Genomic DNA, 17,624 nt, shown 5'->3' on the forward strand with positions numbered 1-17,624 from the left:
ATCAATAGGTTCTACACTCAAACCTGATTCAAATTTTTAAAATTTTGGAAGAATTAAAAATTTACTTTATGTCTAACAATTTGAACATGATAGAACTGAATTCTTTCTTTTCTTTTTTTTAAATTTTTATTTATTTATTTATTTTTTGAATTCTTTATTTTCTAATGCCACTTGGGGTAGTGTATAACCATGCTTATGCAAGGACTTCCATTGTGGCTCAGCTGGTAAAGAATCTGCCGGCAATGCAGGAGATCTGGGTTCAACCCCTGGGGTGGGAAGATACCCTGGAGGAGGGAAAAGCTACCCACTCCAGTATTCTGGCCTGGAGAATTCCATGGACTGTATGGTCCATGGGGTCGCAAAGAGTGGGACACAACTGAGTGACTTTCACTTCACTTCATGCTTATGCAAATACTAAATAGTTGGATGAAAATGATAATCAGCTAACCTTAGGAATGGCAATGTGCTAGGTTTAGTGTAACTGATGCTTCAAGATTGCAAACATAAATTAACCTATCATAGATGGAGGTGCTTAGATTTTTATAATACCATAATATCCTTTTCTTTATGTCATTCTTTATATTAGTTTTAGTTTTATATTCTATCTTTGACCTGTCATTGCACTGACAATGTATCTGTCTTTATCTTATGCATTTAATTACTTATCATAGGGAGCAATGTAAAGCATTATAATTTATGCACAGATTACACAATTGGATAGCTTTAAAAATGTTTATCTTGATTAGAATGTTGGAAGTGAATAATTCTACCTCCTTTAGGATGTCCATGCACTCTGGTTATTGGTACTTGGTGAAAATGAAATCAATAGAAAGAAGAGGTAAGTGTTGGTAACATCAAAGAAATTTTGGAGTTCTTATTAAATTGGTGTAGTAATTTTAGTTATCATGAGGGCATGAGTTAAGCATTGTAATTATTGTAATTGAATGGTCATATTTTCAGACTCTGTCTATTTATTTGTTTTCCTACCATACCAAGGTAACATTCACAAATATGTTAAAAGAGTAGAGAAGCAATTCTACCGAAAGCTTTATGTGCAGCATTGCTTCTCCACTGTATATTCTTATAGTACTTTAAATCATATTAAGCTCAATCTGAAAAAGACCTTTTATATCTATGATGGATGGAAACACAGGGTCTACTATTTGATTTTTCTTATGTTAAACATCAATATCATTACTTTTGGTAATGTAGAACTAAGTTGATATGCCATGCCATGCCATGCCATCCTAAGTCATTTTAGTAATTTCCTTCTCCAGGGGATCTTCCCAACTCAGAGAGCGAACCTTGATCTCTTATGTCTCCTGTATTGGCAGATGGGTTCTTTACCACTATGCCACCTGGGAAGCCCCAAATTGGTATAATATATATCGATTTCAATGAATCATCATTTACCCAGATAGTTGCATATAAAATCCCGTGGCCCTGTCTTTTAACATGATAGGTTTACTGCCTCCCTAGGCCCTCCCCCTTTTGGAAGATACTTTTATTTTTTTCTCATTTATTTTTATTAGTTGGAGGCTAATTACTTTACAATATTGTAGTGTTTTTTGCCATACATTGACATGAATCAGCCATGGATTTACATGTGTTCCCCATCCTGAACCCCCCTCACACCTCCCTCCCCATCCCATCCCTCTGGGTCATCCCAGTGCACCAGCCCTGAGCACTTGTCTCATGCATCCAACCTGGACTGGTGGTCTGTTTCACACTTGATAATATACATGTTTTGATGCTATTCTCTCAGATCATCCCACCCTCGCCTTCTCCCACAGAGTCCAAAAGTCTGTTCTGTACATCTGTGTCTCTTTTTCTGTCTTGTATATAGGGTTATCGTTACCATCTTTCTAAATTCCATATATATGTGTTAGTATACTGTAATGGTCTTTATCTTTCTGGCTTACTTCACTCTGTATAATGGGCTCCAGTTTCATCCATCTCATTAGAACTGATTCTTTTTAATGGCTGAGTAATATTCCATGGTGTATATGTACCACAGCTTTCTTATCCATTCATCTGCTGATGGGCATCTAGGTTGCTTCCATGTCCTGGCTATTATAAACAGTGCTGTGATGAACATTGGGGTGCACGTGTCTCTTTCAGATCTGATTTCCTCAGTGTGTATGCCCAAGAGTGGGATTGCTAGGTCATATGGCAGTTCTATTTTCAGTTTTTTAAGGAATCTCCACACTGTTCTCCATGGTGGCCGTACTAGTTTGCATCCCCACCAACAGTGTAAGAGGGTTCCCTTTTCTCCACACCCTCTCCAGCATTTATTGCTTGTAGACTTTTGGCTAGCAGCCATCCTGACTGGCGTGTAATGGTACCTCATTGTGGTTTTGATTTGCATTTCTCTGATAATGAGTGATGTTGAGCATGGAAGATACTTTTTATTTTATTTTATTTTTTTGAAGATACTTTTTAAAATGTTAAATGCTTTGTCTTGACAGGAGCCATGTGCTAAGAAAAGGTGGAACAGTAAAATGGAAATTCTTTCACTAGGTTTATCCTACTGGGCTTCTCTGACAGACCTCAACTGGAACAAGTTCTCTTTGTGGTTCTTTCAATCTCCTACATCTTCACTTCGCTGGGAAACACAACCATCTTTCCATTGTCCTACTTGGACCCACGTCTTCACACCCCTATGCACTTTTTCCTTTCTAACCTGAGCTTTCTGGATCTGTGCTACACCACCAGCATTGTTCCTCAGTTCCTGGTTAATCTCAGCGGAGCAGAAAAATCCATCTCTTTCCGTGGCTATGTAGCTCAGTTCTTCATCTATCTGGGACTGCATGCACAGAATGCTTTCTCTTAGGATTCATGGCATTTGACCGCTATGCAGCTGTTTGCAGGCCCCTTCACTACACAGTAATCATGCACCCGGTCTGTGTGCCCTGATGGCTTCTGCTTCATGGATCACTGGTTTTGCCAACTCCTTATTGCAGACAGTGTACATCTTCCTTTTACCACTTTGTGAGAGAAATAAATTAGACCACTTTCTTTGTGAGATCCCTCCTTTTCTCAAACTAGGCAGTGTTGACACCACTATGAATGTGTATATGACCTGCTTTGGCAGTGTCATCATACTTCTCACACCTGTTGCCTTAATCATGTTCTCCTATGGTCGGATTGTCAGGACGGTCTTAAGAATAAAGTCCACTGCAGGGTGGAGAAAAGGGTTTGGCGCATGTGGATCCTATCTCACAGTGGTCACCCTGCTCTTTGGTATAGCCATCTATGTCTATCTTCATCCCAGCAGCAGCATCTCCCAGAATCAGGACAAGTTCATGTCTCTCTTCTACACAGTCATTATACCCATGACCAACCCCCTCATTTATACACTGAGAAACAGGGATATAAAGGGAGGTTGAAGAAGGTGCTTTGGAAGGACTCTGACTCCAGATGATGGCTGAGAAGGACAGTTTAATGGAGGGAATTGAACATTAGAACTCTTTAGATGTATGTGTGTGTCCACCATGAGTCATCTAAAATTTCCTCGGATAACTCTGAGGGAATTTCTTTACTTCAGTGTGGTGCATCTGTGCTCAGTCATGTCCAACTCTTTGACCCCATGAGCTGTAGGCCACTAGGTTCCTCTGTCCATGAAATTTCCCAGGTAAGAATACGGGGGTGGGTTACCATATCCTTCTCCAGGGCATCTTCCTGACCCAGGGATTGAGTCTGTGTCTCCTGCATTTACAGGTGGATTCTTTATCACTGAACCATCAGGGAAGCCCTTCTTCACTTCATTCTCTTAAAAAAATGAGTGCTCCAAACCTGGTTAATGGATTCATTCCAACCTCCAGAGATATGATTCACTGTTCCTGGAGCATCTACATTTAAAAAAATTTTTTTAAGCAGTTTGAATTAATATAGAATATCTCATCTCAAAATACACCTAAAGAACATAGAAAATATTTTGAGCTGAAAACAACTAAGAAGCAGTAAATGCTGAAGAAGCTCACCATTTTCTGCCTAAAGCAGCACACATTCTCCTTTTCATATAGACTCTTATCAACCCAACAAAACAAACTGGAAAATTCTTAAAGAGATGGGAATACCAGACCACCTGACCTGCCTCTTGAGAAACCTATATGCAGGTCAGGAAGCAATAATTAGAACTGGACATGGAACAACAGACTGGTTCCAAATTGGGAAAGGAGTACATTAAGACTGTATATTGTCACCCTGCTTATTTAACTTATATGTGGAGTACATCATGAGAAACACTGGGCTGGGTGAAGCACAAGCTGGAATCAAGATTGCCGGAAGAAATATCAACAACCTCAGATATGCAGATGACACCACCCTTATGGCAGAAAAGGAAGAAGAACTAAAGAGCCTGTTGATGAAAGTGAAAGAGGAGAATGAAAAAGTTGGGTTAAAACTCAACATTCAGAAAACTAAGATCATGGCGTCTGGTCCCATCACTTCATGGCAAATAGATGGTGAAACAGTGGAAACAGTGACAGACTTTATTTTTGGGTTCCAAAATTACTGCAGATGGTGACTGCAGCCATGAAATTAAAAGATGCTTCCTCCTTGGAAGGAAAGTTATGACCAACCTAGACAGCATATTAAAAAGCAGAGACATTACTTTGCCAACAAAGGTCAGTCTAGTCAAAGCTATGGTTATTCCAGTAGTCATGTATAGATGTGGGAATTGGACTATAAAGAAAGGTGAGCACCGAAGAATTGATGCTTTTGAACTGTGGTGTTGGAGAAGATTTGCACTGCAAGGAGATCCAACCAGTCTATCCTAAAGGAAATCAGTCCTGAATATACACTGAAAGGACTGATGCTGAAGCTGAAATGCCAGTACTTTGGCCAGATGCGAAGAACTGACTCTTTGTAAAAGACCCTGATGCTGGGGAAGATTGAAGGCAGGAGGAGAAGGGGACGACAGAGGATGAGATGGTTGGGTGGCATCACTGACGCAATGAGCATGAGTTTGAGTAAACTCTTGGAGTTGGTGATGGGCAGGGAGGCCTGGCATGCTGCAGTCTGTGGGGTCACAAAGAGTCAGACACGACTTAGTGACTGAACTGAACTGAACTTACCAACCCAGGGATGGCACCGGAGGAATCTACAAACAAACCTTCTTAAACTAACCCTTATTCCTATGAAGGAAGATAAGTACTACCTAGCTATAGTTGGGCCACCCCTAGTTCAAACCCCTTTGTCTTGTCAATTCTTCACAAATATATCGGTTCTTTGTCTAAAAGGTGAATAAGCTTACTGCCTTGGGTTTTTCATTCTCTTGTGAAAGCTCCCATGTACATGTAAAGTTCAATAAGATTTGTATGCTTTTCTCCTGCTTATCTGTCTTTGTCAGTTTAATTTTCAGACCCAGCCAGGGAGCCTAAGACGGTGGAGGAAATTTTTTACCTTCCCTACAGGCTGCACTGGTTTTTATTATTTGCAACCCTATTTGGGAACATTATCCCATTTCTACTTGCAAAGAGACATGTAGGAACATACTATGAGGTACAGCAAAAATAAAAGCATGAAACCATTGACACTGTAAGGTATATTAGTATTTTAGAATTTTCTGACAATTGCTAAAGAGATATCACTTTTTTTTTTTTGCATTTTGATTGTGGCTTTATTATAAAGTCCATGGGTTGAATGCATTAGCTTTTTCAGAGAAATAGGTGGAGGCAGCTGTGAAAAAATGTTTAGACTCAAAGAAAAACTTTCTGATACCAATCCTGATAAAGTCATTCAGAAATTAGGCCCAGCTGTGATTTCACTAGTGTGGCAGTCATCTTATGTAGCATCTATTTTGGCGAAGGCTCTAGACAGGAAGCACTGAGTGAAGGGTGTGATTCACTGTTGCCAGTGACAGCGGCAGCCACTAGCTGTAATAACACCAGGTAGTACTTACATATAGTTTTGCATATAGCCTGAAAAATGCTGATGTGAGGCATAGGAATTCATCATTTTAACCTTCTTCCCTTCTAAAAATGACCTTTAAGAACATTATCATGTCTGAGTAGTACATGACCTAAGTTCTATTTCATATTCTACACATTTCACTGACAGTAATTCAGCAAAATTTCAAAGGATAAAATATATTTAGATTACTGTCCTTATACCATTTTACAAATTCTTTGATTCAAGCATCAATTGGTCAGGGCCTTTGTATCTCACATCTAGCAAAAGCCCCATATATATTCTAAAAATGTGAAAAATAGTCCCTTATTTCCATGAAACCCCATGTTCTGCAGATGCTTACTCAAATAAATTTACCTGGAAAAAATTTAAATAAATAACATACATATTAATTTTGAAAGATTCTATTCACCTAAGCTTTACAAGCAGCCATCTCCTTATGAAATAAGCTCTTACAATTCTGAATTATGAATAATAAATATAAACATCCTAGAAAAATTCAATCTGACATTCTAACCCTTAGATCCCTGATCAAGCTCAGTTTATAGTGGGTACTACAACATGCTATATTTTGACTTATACTTGGATTTGATAACATAAAAAATATATTATGGACTTCCCTGGTGGCTCAGATGGTAAAGAATCTGTAATGCAGGAGATCCAGGTTTGATCCCTGGATTGGGAAGATCCCCTGGAGAAGGGAATGGCTACCCACTCCAGTATTATGGAGAATTCCTCAGGCAGAGAAGCCTAGAGGGTTACAGTTCATAGGGTTGCAAAGATTCTATTCACCTAAGCTTCACAAACAACCATTTCCCTATGAAATAAACTCTTACTGTTCTGAAATCTGAATAATAAATATAAACATCTTAGAAAAATTTAATCTGACATTCTAGCTCTTAGATCCCTGATCAAGTTCAGTTTGTAGTGTACACTGCAATATGCTACATTTTGACTTATACTTGGATTTAATAACATAAATAATATATTATATGTTAATATGTTATTGCACATATGTAAATAAATATATACACATTTACAAAGCATGCATCCCACATGCAGTCTCTTGTAGGTCAATCTCTTAATTCTTTCTGAAGATGATTAGTAGAAGAATATATGTTTCCTTTAGCTCTATATTACTTAGAAGTTATACCCTTACATATAATGCAGTTTCTATGATTTCTGAAATAAGTACAAAATACACACAAGTGAATGTTGGGCCACAGTTTATTCCTGGAAGTCACACTGAAAAGAAAAAACAGTTAACGTGGAGGTGGTAGGTATATGCTTTTGTTAGAATCTTACAACACTAAAGTTCTCCATGGAACAAGTTGTTGTTCGGTCTCTTAGTCGTGTCTGACTCTTTGTGACCCCATGGACTGCAGCATGCCAGGCTTCGCTGTCCTTCACTATCTGCTGGAGTTTGCTGAAACTCATGTCCAATGAGTCAGTGATGTCATCCAACCATCTCATCCTCTGTCACCCCCTTCTCCTCCTGCCTTCAATCTTTCCCAGCATCAGAGTCTTTTCCAATGAGCCATCTCTTCACATCACGTGGCCAAAGTATTGGAGCTTCAGTATCAGTCCTTCCAATGAATATTCAGGGTTGATTTCCTATAGGAGTGACTGGTTTGATCTCCTTGCTGTTCAAGGGACTCTCAAGAGTCTTCTCCAGCACCACAATTCGAAAGTATCAGTTCTTCGGCTCCTCAGCCTTCTTTCTTCTTTGTGGTCTAACTCTCACATCTGTACATGAATACTGGAAAAACCATCAGCTCAGTTCAGTTCAGTTGCTCAGTCGTGTCCGACTCTTTGCAATCCCATGAATTGCAGCACGCCAGGCCTCCCTGTCCATCATCAGTTCCCGAAGTTTATTCAAACTCATGCCCATTGAGTCGGTGATGCCATCCAGCCATCTCATCCTCTGTTGTCCCCTTCTCCTCCTGCCCCCAATCCCTCCCAGCACCAGGGTCTTTTCCAATGAGTCAACTCTTCACATGAGGTGGCCAAAGTACTGGAGTTTCAGCTTCAGCATCAGTCCTTCCAATGAACACCCAGGACTCATCTCCTTTAGGATGGACTGGTTGGATCTCCTTGCAGTCCAAGGGACTCTCAAGAGTCTTCTCCAACACCACAGTTCACAAGCATCAGTTCTTCGGCACTCAGCTTTCTTCACAGTCCAACTCTCACATCCATACATGACCACTGGAAAAACCATAGACTTGACCAGATGGACCTTTGTTGGCAAAGTAATGTCTCTGCTTTTTAATATGCTGTCTAGGTTGGTCATAACTTTCCTTCCAAGGAGTAAGCGTCTTTTAATTTCATGGCTGCAATCACCATCTGCAGTGATTTTGGAGCCCAAAAAAATAAAGTCTGATACTGTTTCCACTGTTTCTCCATCTATTTGCCATGAAGTGATGGGACCAGAGGCCATGATCTTAGTTTTCTGAATGTTGAGCCTTAAGCCAACTTTTTCACTCTCCTCTTTCACTTTCATCAAAAGACTCTTTACTTCTTCTTCACTTTCTGCCATAAGGGTGGTGTCATCTGCATATCTGAGGTTATCGATATTTCTCCCAGCAATCCTGATTCCAGCTTGTGCTTCATCCAGCCCAGCATTTCTCATGATGTACTCTGCATATAAGTTAAATAAGCAGGTGACAATATAGAGCCTTGACGTACTCCTTTTGCTATTTGGAACCAGTCTGTTGTTCCATGCCCAGTTCTAACTGTTGCTTCCTGACCTGCATACAGATTTCTCAAGAGGCAGGTCAGGTGGTCTGGTATTCCCATCTCTTTCAGAATTTTCCACAGTTTATTGTGATCCACACAGTCGAAGGCTATATGTATACTTTGTTGTCAAAGTGATGTCTCTGCTCTTTAGTCTACTGTCTAGGTTTGTCATAGCTTTTCTTCCAAGGAGCAAGCATATTTTAATTTTGTGGTTCAGTCACCATCCATAGTGGAACAAATTATACCCCTTATTGTCATAATAAATATATAAATATATATATAAATAAATATATAAATTTTTTGAAATTTTGAAGTGCCATTCTTTCAGGTCCTGAATTGAGCAATATAATAAGCAGAAAAAATGTACAAATTGAAGAAATTTAATGTATTACCACATATCTTGGAAAGATGGCAGTATCAGCAGTGGCATGATTTGTTTCCTTTCCTGTCTCCTTTACTTCCTTCTTTTCCACTTCCTTTCTTCCTTCCTCCTTCCCTCCCCCCCTCCTTCTCTTCCTTCTTCCATTTTTTCTTTTCACTTTTATTGAGGTATAGTTGATGTACAGTAATCTCACATATTTAAAGAATACAATTTAATGTTTTGATATATGTATATGTTTCCATCAGTGCAATTTAAAACATTGAGGAAAGTGATTTGTATGACTAGTTTGCTGAGAATTTTTGTCAGGATCAGGTGTTGAATATTATCAAATGTCTTTTCTGCATCTATTCAGATGATCACATGGTTTTTCTTTTTTTAGTTTGTTAATATGGTGAAATACACTGATTGATTTTCAGGTCAGATAAGGCACATTCAGACTGGTATAGACATAGACTACTCTGACTGATTTTCAACTGTTTAACTGCGTTCCTGGGATAAGTCCCATCTGATTATATTTTTATTTATATATCAATTTTTGGATCTATTTGTTAAAACTTTGCTTTGAATTTTTGCATCAATGTTTATAAGGGATATTAATCCATAGTTTTTTTTGGACAAATTATACATCTGTGTAACAGTCACTTAGATCAAGATGTAGAGTGTTTATATCACTTGAAAAAATTCCTTCATGTTCCCACCTTGTCAAAATCCCCAAAGAAAATCATTGCTCGGCTTTCCATTATCTTATCTTAGTCTTTTGACTACCTGGAAGTTCATATAATTAGAATCATATGGTATCCATGCTTTTGTTTTTGACCTCCCATGCAACAGCAAGTTTTTGAGGTCCATCCATATTGTTGCATGGATCAATAGATTGTTCATTTTCATTGATGAATGGAACTACATTTGGTGGCTTATCACATTTTATCTATTTTTTCATTGTAGATTTTTGCATTGTTTTTGGTTTTATGCTGTAATGAACAAAACCTCTGTGAGACTTCTCTCACACAAATCTTTTTTATGGACATTTGTTTTCATTTCTCTGAGGGAAATACACAGGAGTGTAAATACTCAATCATAGAGGATATGTGCTTAATTTTATGAAAAAGATAGCCAAACACTTTCCCAGAATAATTAAATTAATTAATAATAATAATAATTAAAAAATAATAATAAATTAAATTTCAAGAGCAACATATGAGGGTACCAATTGCTCAGCATCTTTACTAATATTTGGTATTTTATGTTTTAATTTAGCTATTTTAATGATTATAAAGTGGTGTCTTGTGGTTTTAATTTTCATTTTCATGAAGATGAAAATAATGGGCACCTTTTCATGTGTTTTTTGCCAGGCATACATCTTACTTTGTGAAAAGTCTGGTTTTAGCTTTTTGCCCACTTTTCACTCAGTTGTTTGCCTTTTTATTATTTGTACACATTCTTGATATATTCTGGATACAAATCTTTATATATATATTGATTCATGGTTTTAATGATTCATGGGGTTGCAAAGAGTCAGACACAACTGAACGAATGAACTGATTGTTTTATTGGATTTCAGTTAGATGTGGACAACTGAAAAGAAAGAGAAAAGATGATTTGAAGTGTCAAACATAAGATATTTTGAAAATTAAGTTTTACCTAAATTTACCTATTATCTAATTGGGATCATATTTGGCCTTTATAGTACATATTTCCAAATTCCATCTCTGGAGGTTTTTATTGGGTTAGTAGAAATGTTTAAATAAACTAAAAAATTTCAATTTAAGAATTATTTATTTCTATTAACTGAGTAAAAGAAGCAACCATAAAACTAGTCACTGTCACCTTACTTTCTAGACACAAGTCTCCTGAGTGCACCCTTTACATCCTTATTTCTCAGTGTATAGATGACAGGGTTCAACATGGGAGTCACCAAGTTGTAGAAGAGGGTAAGGAATTTCCCTTGGTCCTGAGATGAATTATTTCCTGGTTGCATATACATATAGATAATATTCCCATAAAACAAAGAGACTACAGTGAGATGGGACCCACATGTGTTGAAAGCCTTCCTTCTTCCTGCCGCTGACTTCATCCTCAGCACTGCAAGGGCAATGTAGCTATAAGAGATGAGGATGAGCGACAGGGGCACCAGAACAATGATCACTGATAAGATGAAAACAGTGCTCTCTACAGCCACTGTATCCACACAGGCAATTTTTATCAGAGCCGGCATCTCACATAGAAAATGTTTCACCCTGCATCTCCCACATCGTGGCAGTTTCATAGTCACTGGAGACATAACCAGGGAGTTGAGAAGCCCGACTCCCCAGGCCACAGACACCAACTTCCAGCAGAGCCGAGGGTGCATGAGGACACAATAGTGGAGGGGCTTGCAGATTGCCGTGAAGCGGTCATAAGCCATGACAGCCAAGAGAACACATTCTGTGCCACCCAGTCCCAGGAACATGAAGAGCTGGATGGCACAGCCCACATAACTGATGGCCTTGTCTGGGCCACTTAAGTTGAAAAGCAGCTGGGGGATAGAACTGGTGGTAAAGCAAAGATCTAGGAAGGACAAGTTAGTGAGGAAGAAGTACATGGGAGTGTGAAGGCTGGGGTCTAAGCGGGCAACCAGGATAATGACAACATTGCCCAGCAAAGTCACAAGGTAGAAGAGGAGGACAAACAAGAAGAGGATCTGCTCTAGCTTGGGTCTGTCTGAGAAACCCAACAAGATGAAGCCTTCCTGGCAACTCTGGTTGGTCATGACAGAGGATAATTAGTACACACCTGCAGGGAAGCAAATAGCAACACATTATATTCTTCATGAAGCAGGCTAAGGAATTCACAGAGAGAGGTGGGTCATATCAAGTAATTATGAAAAATAATTACTTAAAATTTTAATATTCCATGTAGATATAGATTATGCATTTTAGGAATACTATCTTTTTAAAATTTTCTTTCTTTTGGATCCCCCCAATTACAATTACTGTGGAATATTAGGAAAACACAGACATACATGAAGGATAGGAAAAGATTACCCACATCCCAGAAACAACCATACTGAAATATTGATTTATTTCTTTTCATTCTTTTCTTATGAGTATATATAATTTAACAAAAATCTAAATAATAGTGTGTTTATAAATTTTATATTCAACATTTCCTTTCATAATTTTACATTGTGAAAATTTGCTTTGGTTTTAAAGTTCCACAAAAATAATCATTAATGTCTGTATAATTTTCCTGTAGCTGTGTCATCATTTCTCCAATTATTGCTCTATAGTTAATTGTTAACAATATTTCCAATATTTTAAAGGTCTTGATAGATTATAGAAGTATCTGTTTTACTGAACTCTAAAAACAGCTTATTTTTCCTTAAATCTTTGGCAGTTGTTTGGTGTGCATGTGTTTATGCTTAGTCATGTCTGACTCTTTGTGACCCCATGGACTGTAGCTGGCCAGGCTCCTCTGTCCATGGAATTTTCCAGGCAAGAATACTGGAGTGGGGTGCCATTTCCTTCTCCAGGGGATCTTTCTGACCCAGGTGCGTCTCTTTCATTGGCAGATGGATTCTTTTTGTTTGGTCCCTGCCCGCACCTCCTAATCTCATATTGTTTAAATTGAGTGATATTAGGCTATGAGGTTGATTAATTTTTGATGCTTATTAGCCTTCTGAATTTGGGAAAATGTTTGTCACTGAGCTAGTGTGTCACATATCATAGAAAATTCTATCACTAAAACTTGAAAGTGACGTTTTACTTAACAATGAAAATAGGAGTAAAAGTTGTTCTGGTTTTTTTTTTAACTCATTGGAATTCAAGACGCAATCTTTCAATTTTTATTCAAAAATTTAATCCATAACAACACATAAATTCTTTTGTAAGTGATGGGATTCTTATTTCAAATACTTTATTTTGGAATTCTTATTTTCTCTATTTATAAATATATTTTCGTGTATTTCATAAAAGTTCAGTTTTATGAAATTATATAGTTTTCAATGAATATTGTATTTTAAAAATGTCTTTCCTTTATGAATGAAGTGCATAAATATATTTTTAGCTGGATATAACTGTGAGGCAGACTTATATATAGTTCTTTAAATTATATAAATTATAAGATAGTTATCATTTTATATCAATAGAGATATATGTATAAAATGATATAAAAATTACAAATGATATAAAATAGAATGATATGATTTCATTTATATCACTTAGAAAATTATATATAAATTTTAATTCTATCATGTTGCTTTAGAAAATATGCCTTTTTATCCCCAAGACTAATTGTCAAATTAACAAAAGCCAGATAAATCACTTTTTCATATTTAAAACCTATGGATAAATTCAAAAGTCATAAGCATGTGTTTTATAAAAACTTTTTCGGGACAAATCTCAAAATTCTTTCAATTCTTCCTAGAGCTAAAAATCCCCTTGATTGCATTAGTAATTAAAGAAGTAAAAGTTTTAGGTTTATTTGAATGTGTCAGAAACACTTCCAAAATCAGACAGTTTAAAATGCTTAAAGGTGATTTTATGATCTGACATATAACAGGACATTTCTCAGCACCTTAAATTAATAAATTAATAAAGATGTTTCCTGTACTCTATGTCCAGAATATGGTGTTTGAGTCAAAAGACTGTCTCAATACCCTGTATTGGCTATGAAATAATTTTACTACCTCAAAAGGTTGATGTGAAATTACAGCTTTCAGTGCCACCTCTCCCTCAGGTGCTTAAAGAGTTTATGACTCTACCAGATACCACTTCAAATTGTTACTGTAACTAGTTCCTACTATAACTAGCTATATTCTCTGGCCAAACAAGTATAAAACAAGATCCGGGAAGGATAAGAAAGAGTGAAGGAATCACATCTCCATCTCCACTTCTACACCACTATCTCATACACATTGATCTTTTACACACCATTACACATGTTTGTGAAATGCATTGCACATCATAAACCATGTTAGATGTTTGTTATTATGATTACAAACAGAAAAAAGCAGGTCTAGGTTACACATGATCAAAAAAGAGAATCTTTCCCATGCTATTTTTGGTATAAATAATAGCAGTGTTATTACTAAACAGTTTTAGTCAGTTCAAATTAATTAAAGCTGTAGAGATGGCCTAAGAAGAAAACTTAAAAATTTTAAAAATTTATTTGCCTATTTATTTCTGGCTACATTGCATCTTTGTTGCTGTGTATGGGCTTTCTCTAGTTGTGGTGAGAGGGGGCTACTCTCTAGTTGGGGTGCTTGGGTTTGTCATTGCAGTAGCTTCTCTTCTTGTGGAACCTGAGCTCTAGGCACTAGGGCTTTAGTAGTTGAGGCACAAGGGCTTAGTTGTCCCACAGAATGTGGAATCTTTCTGGACCAGGGATCAAACCTATGCCCCCTGGATTGCAAGGCAGATTCTCAACCACTGGACCACCAGGGAGGTCTCCTGAGAAGAAAACTTTTGCCTGAAAGTTATAGTCCAAGTGATTTTAAAAGACTTCTACTAATACATAGATTGATATAGCCTCCCATCAGGAAGTTCAGATTATGATCTTTAAAATAAGAATTACTGAAAATAATTATATTGATAAATAAATACATATTCAGCAAATATTTACTGAACCCTTGTTGTTTGCCAAACACTGTACTGTATATTAGAGATAAAAGATTACTAAAATAGATAGCAACTTACTTCACTGATTTATAGTCTAGTGGGAAAACAGACATTCACCAAAAACTCACACAATTAAATGTATAATGATTATCAATGATACTAAGCCCTTACACTAGCACTGTGCTGTTTTCTTGGGCCGCTTTATTTAATACTCATACCTGAATTTGAAGGATTTAGGCATTAAGTAACTTACCAAGGGTACACAGCCAGGAAGTTGTGGATGTGGAATTCAGATCCAGGTTTGACTGACTCTCAAGCCAAGTTTCTAAACACCATGGGGCTAAAATAGAAAGATAATGTATTTACTCAATTCCCAAATATCACCCATTGGATTCAGTTAAGATGGATTGAGTGCTCTGAGTCCTTTAATCACGATTTAGTCCCAATCAAAGAAGAATGTCAAAGTCTATTCAAGATAAATCAACTTAAGGAAATGCCACCTTTCTTTCTGAGAAGAAAACTCAGTCTTCTAAAAGAAATTTTAAAAGCATAGTTATTAATTAGCTCAAAGTTTGCTGGATTTTAAGTAGAAAAGTAATAAATTCAAACATAATGTCATATAAGGTGGTGGCAATTTAGTTGCTAAGTCATGCGGGACTCTTGAGACCCTACGGACTGTAGCCCACCAGGCTCCTCTGTCCATGGAATTTTCCAGGCAAGAATACTGTAGTGGGTTGCTATTTCATCCTCCAGGGGATCTTCCTGACCCAGGGATCGAACTTGAGTCTCCCGCATTGCAAGTGGATTCTTCACCGCTGAGCCATCAGGGAAGTCCAGTGTTATATATAGACCAAGATAAATTGCTAGAAATACCTTTTTGGAAAACTAGATATTGCAAGTACAACCGAGAACAATTATTGAAAAGATTTCAATTATTACTAAAATAATTTAAATAATAAATTAATAAATAATTTAAATAATAATAAAATAAAATAATTTCAATTATTACAAGAATGATATGCTGTAACTTGTTTTCCAGTAAAAATAGATAAAATATGCAAAAAATCTAGATTCATTTTAATATTTTAAGTCAGTAATTATAACCAGAATATATATTATGTGGTACACACACACACGGATACTATTGGTCGCTCCTGTTTTTAAATTTTTTTAAATCTAATTCATTTCTTACTTATTGAACATTAATTTTCATTAGCCATCAGGTAGGTGGAAGTGTGTTCAGACATATGGGGAGAACTCTGGTTTTTCTCTTAAACAATCTTGCTAATCTGATTTGCCTTCATTTGTGATGGATTTAGATGTTTGAAACCTAAGATCGATGTTGACAAGGCATGAGTTAATTGCTGACAAGAGGTAGGAGGTGTAGGATAGGAGCAGAAGTGGAAGGAAAGCAAGACAGAAAGTAGTTTTAAATGTGGTGAATCAAAGTATAGAAACAAGTATATCATAAAAGTTACACAATCAATGGAAGAATGACAATAACAATGAAATAGCTGACAGTATTGGTTAAAGCACCATCAATAGATACTAAAATTGGTAGATCAAGGAATCAAGGTGTAAGTACAGGTTTAGAATTAATAAATTGAGCCAAACAAGAAAGAGTTAAAAATTCCATCTCTGGAATGTGCAATTTGGTGTTGGAAGATACTGTATAATTTTTTTTTCCTGTTATCGACTTTTTTCCTACTTCTTATTGCATTAATTTTGTGTATGTTATTTTGATTAAAATACATGTTTTAAAGCAAAACTTATAATCTAGTTCTTTAGAAAAATATAAATGTAAAATATATAGCTCAAAATAGTATATTAGAACAATCATTCAAACCATGGCTCTACCCCTTACCAGTCTTATGACCTCAATCAAGATACATAACTGCTCTGTTTTCAGTTTCCTTTTCTGTGAGATAGGAAAGGTAAAGTACATATCTTATGGAACTTTAGGATGAGAAATTATATATGTAGTTATATTGGATAGCATATTGAACTGTGTCATAGCAGTGTAACAAAGACTACTTATTGTTTTAGTCTAATTATTATTTTCATTAACTTATTATCTTTCTTTTTTATTCCATTGTTAAGTCTTTTCTATTCCATTGTGAAATGGAACCCAAGAGAACATTTCAAAATTGGTATGGACAAAAATATCAAATGCTGTCAATATGTTGCACAAAGAAAATAACAAAATCAAGAAGAGCTCATATTGCCAAGCACAAATCTTGAGTGCTAGTATTGACACTTCTCATATTTTGGATCCAATTGACTTCATATATTATTATGAGTGATATATTCTTTATACTTGACTCAAATACCATTCGTATGCTGATGGTTACCAAATCTTAGATTTTTATTCCAAAATATAGACCTGCATATTCTACTTTTTTCTGAATAGTTTTACTTGAGTGACTAGCAGTTGAGAAATAGATAGCATTCTGATACTGAGCCCAGACACTGGAGCATGGTTTCAGATTCCAGCAATGCTATTGAATAGCTAAGGGATTCCCTGGTGGCTCAGACGGTAAAGATCTGTCCGCAATTCGGGAGACCTAAGTTCAATCCCTGGGTGAGGAAGATCCCCTGGAGAAGGAAATGACAACCCACTCCAGTATTCTTGCCTGGAAAATCCCATGGATGGAGGAGACACTGAATAGCTAGGAGAATTTGGACAAGTTACTTAAACACTCTGTACCCAACTTTATAATCTGTAAAATGGGCATAATAATAGTTCTTCAGAGAGTTGTTTAAACAGTTAAATAAGTTAATATTTGATATGCTTGAAAGTGAGTTGCTCAGTCATGTCCAAGTCTTTGTGACCCCATGGACTATACAGTCCTGGAATTCTCCAGGCCAGAATACTAGAGTTGGTAGCCTTTCCCTTCTCCAGGGGATCTTCCCAATCCAGGGATCAAATCAGGGTCTCCCACATTGCAGGTGGATTCTTTACCAGCTGAGCCACAAGGGAAGCCCAAGAATACTGT

General features: G+C 36.8%; 1 protein-coding gene and 1 pseudogene across 1 annotated transcript; one reads left to right on the forward strand and one right to left on the reverse strand.

Moving 5' to 3' along the window:
• The first annotated feature begins 747 nt into the window (after window positions 1-747).
• LOC133059306 (putative olfactory receptor 2B8) lies at window positions 748-3,424 on the forward strand (annotated as a pseudogene).
• Window positions 3,425-10,859: 7,435 nt separating this feature from the next.
• On the reverse strand, window positions 10,860-11,795 carry LOC133059802 (olfactory receptor 2W3-like). Its single transcript, XM_061147387.1, has one exon. The coding sequence runs from the start codon at window positions 11,778-11,780 to the stop codon at window positions 10,860-10,862; it is 921 nt and encodes a 306-aa protein (XP_061003370.1). The 5' UTR covers window positions 11,781-11,795.
• Window positions 11,796-17,624: the final 5,829 nt, after the last annotated feature.

The sequence above is a fragment of the Dama dama genome, chromosome 7 (genome assembly GCF_033118175.1).
Source record: "Dama dama isolate Ldn47 chromosome 7, ASM3311817v1, whole genome shotgun sequence".
Classification (NCBI taxonomy): Eukaryota; Metazoa; Chordata; class Mammalia; order Artiodactyla; family Cervidae; genus Dama; species Dama dama.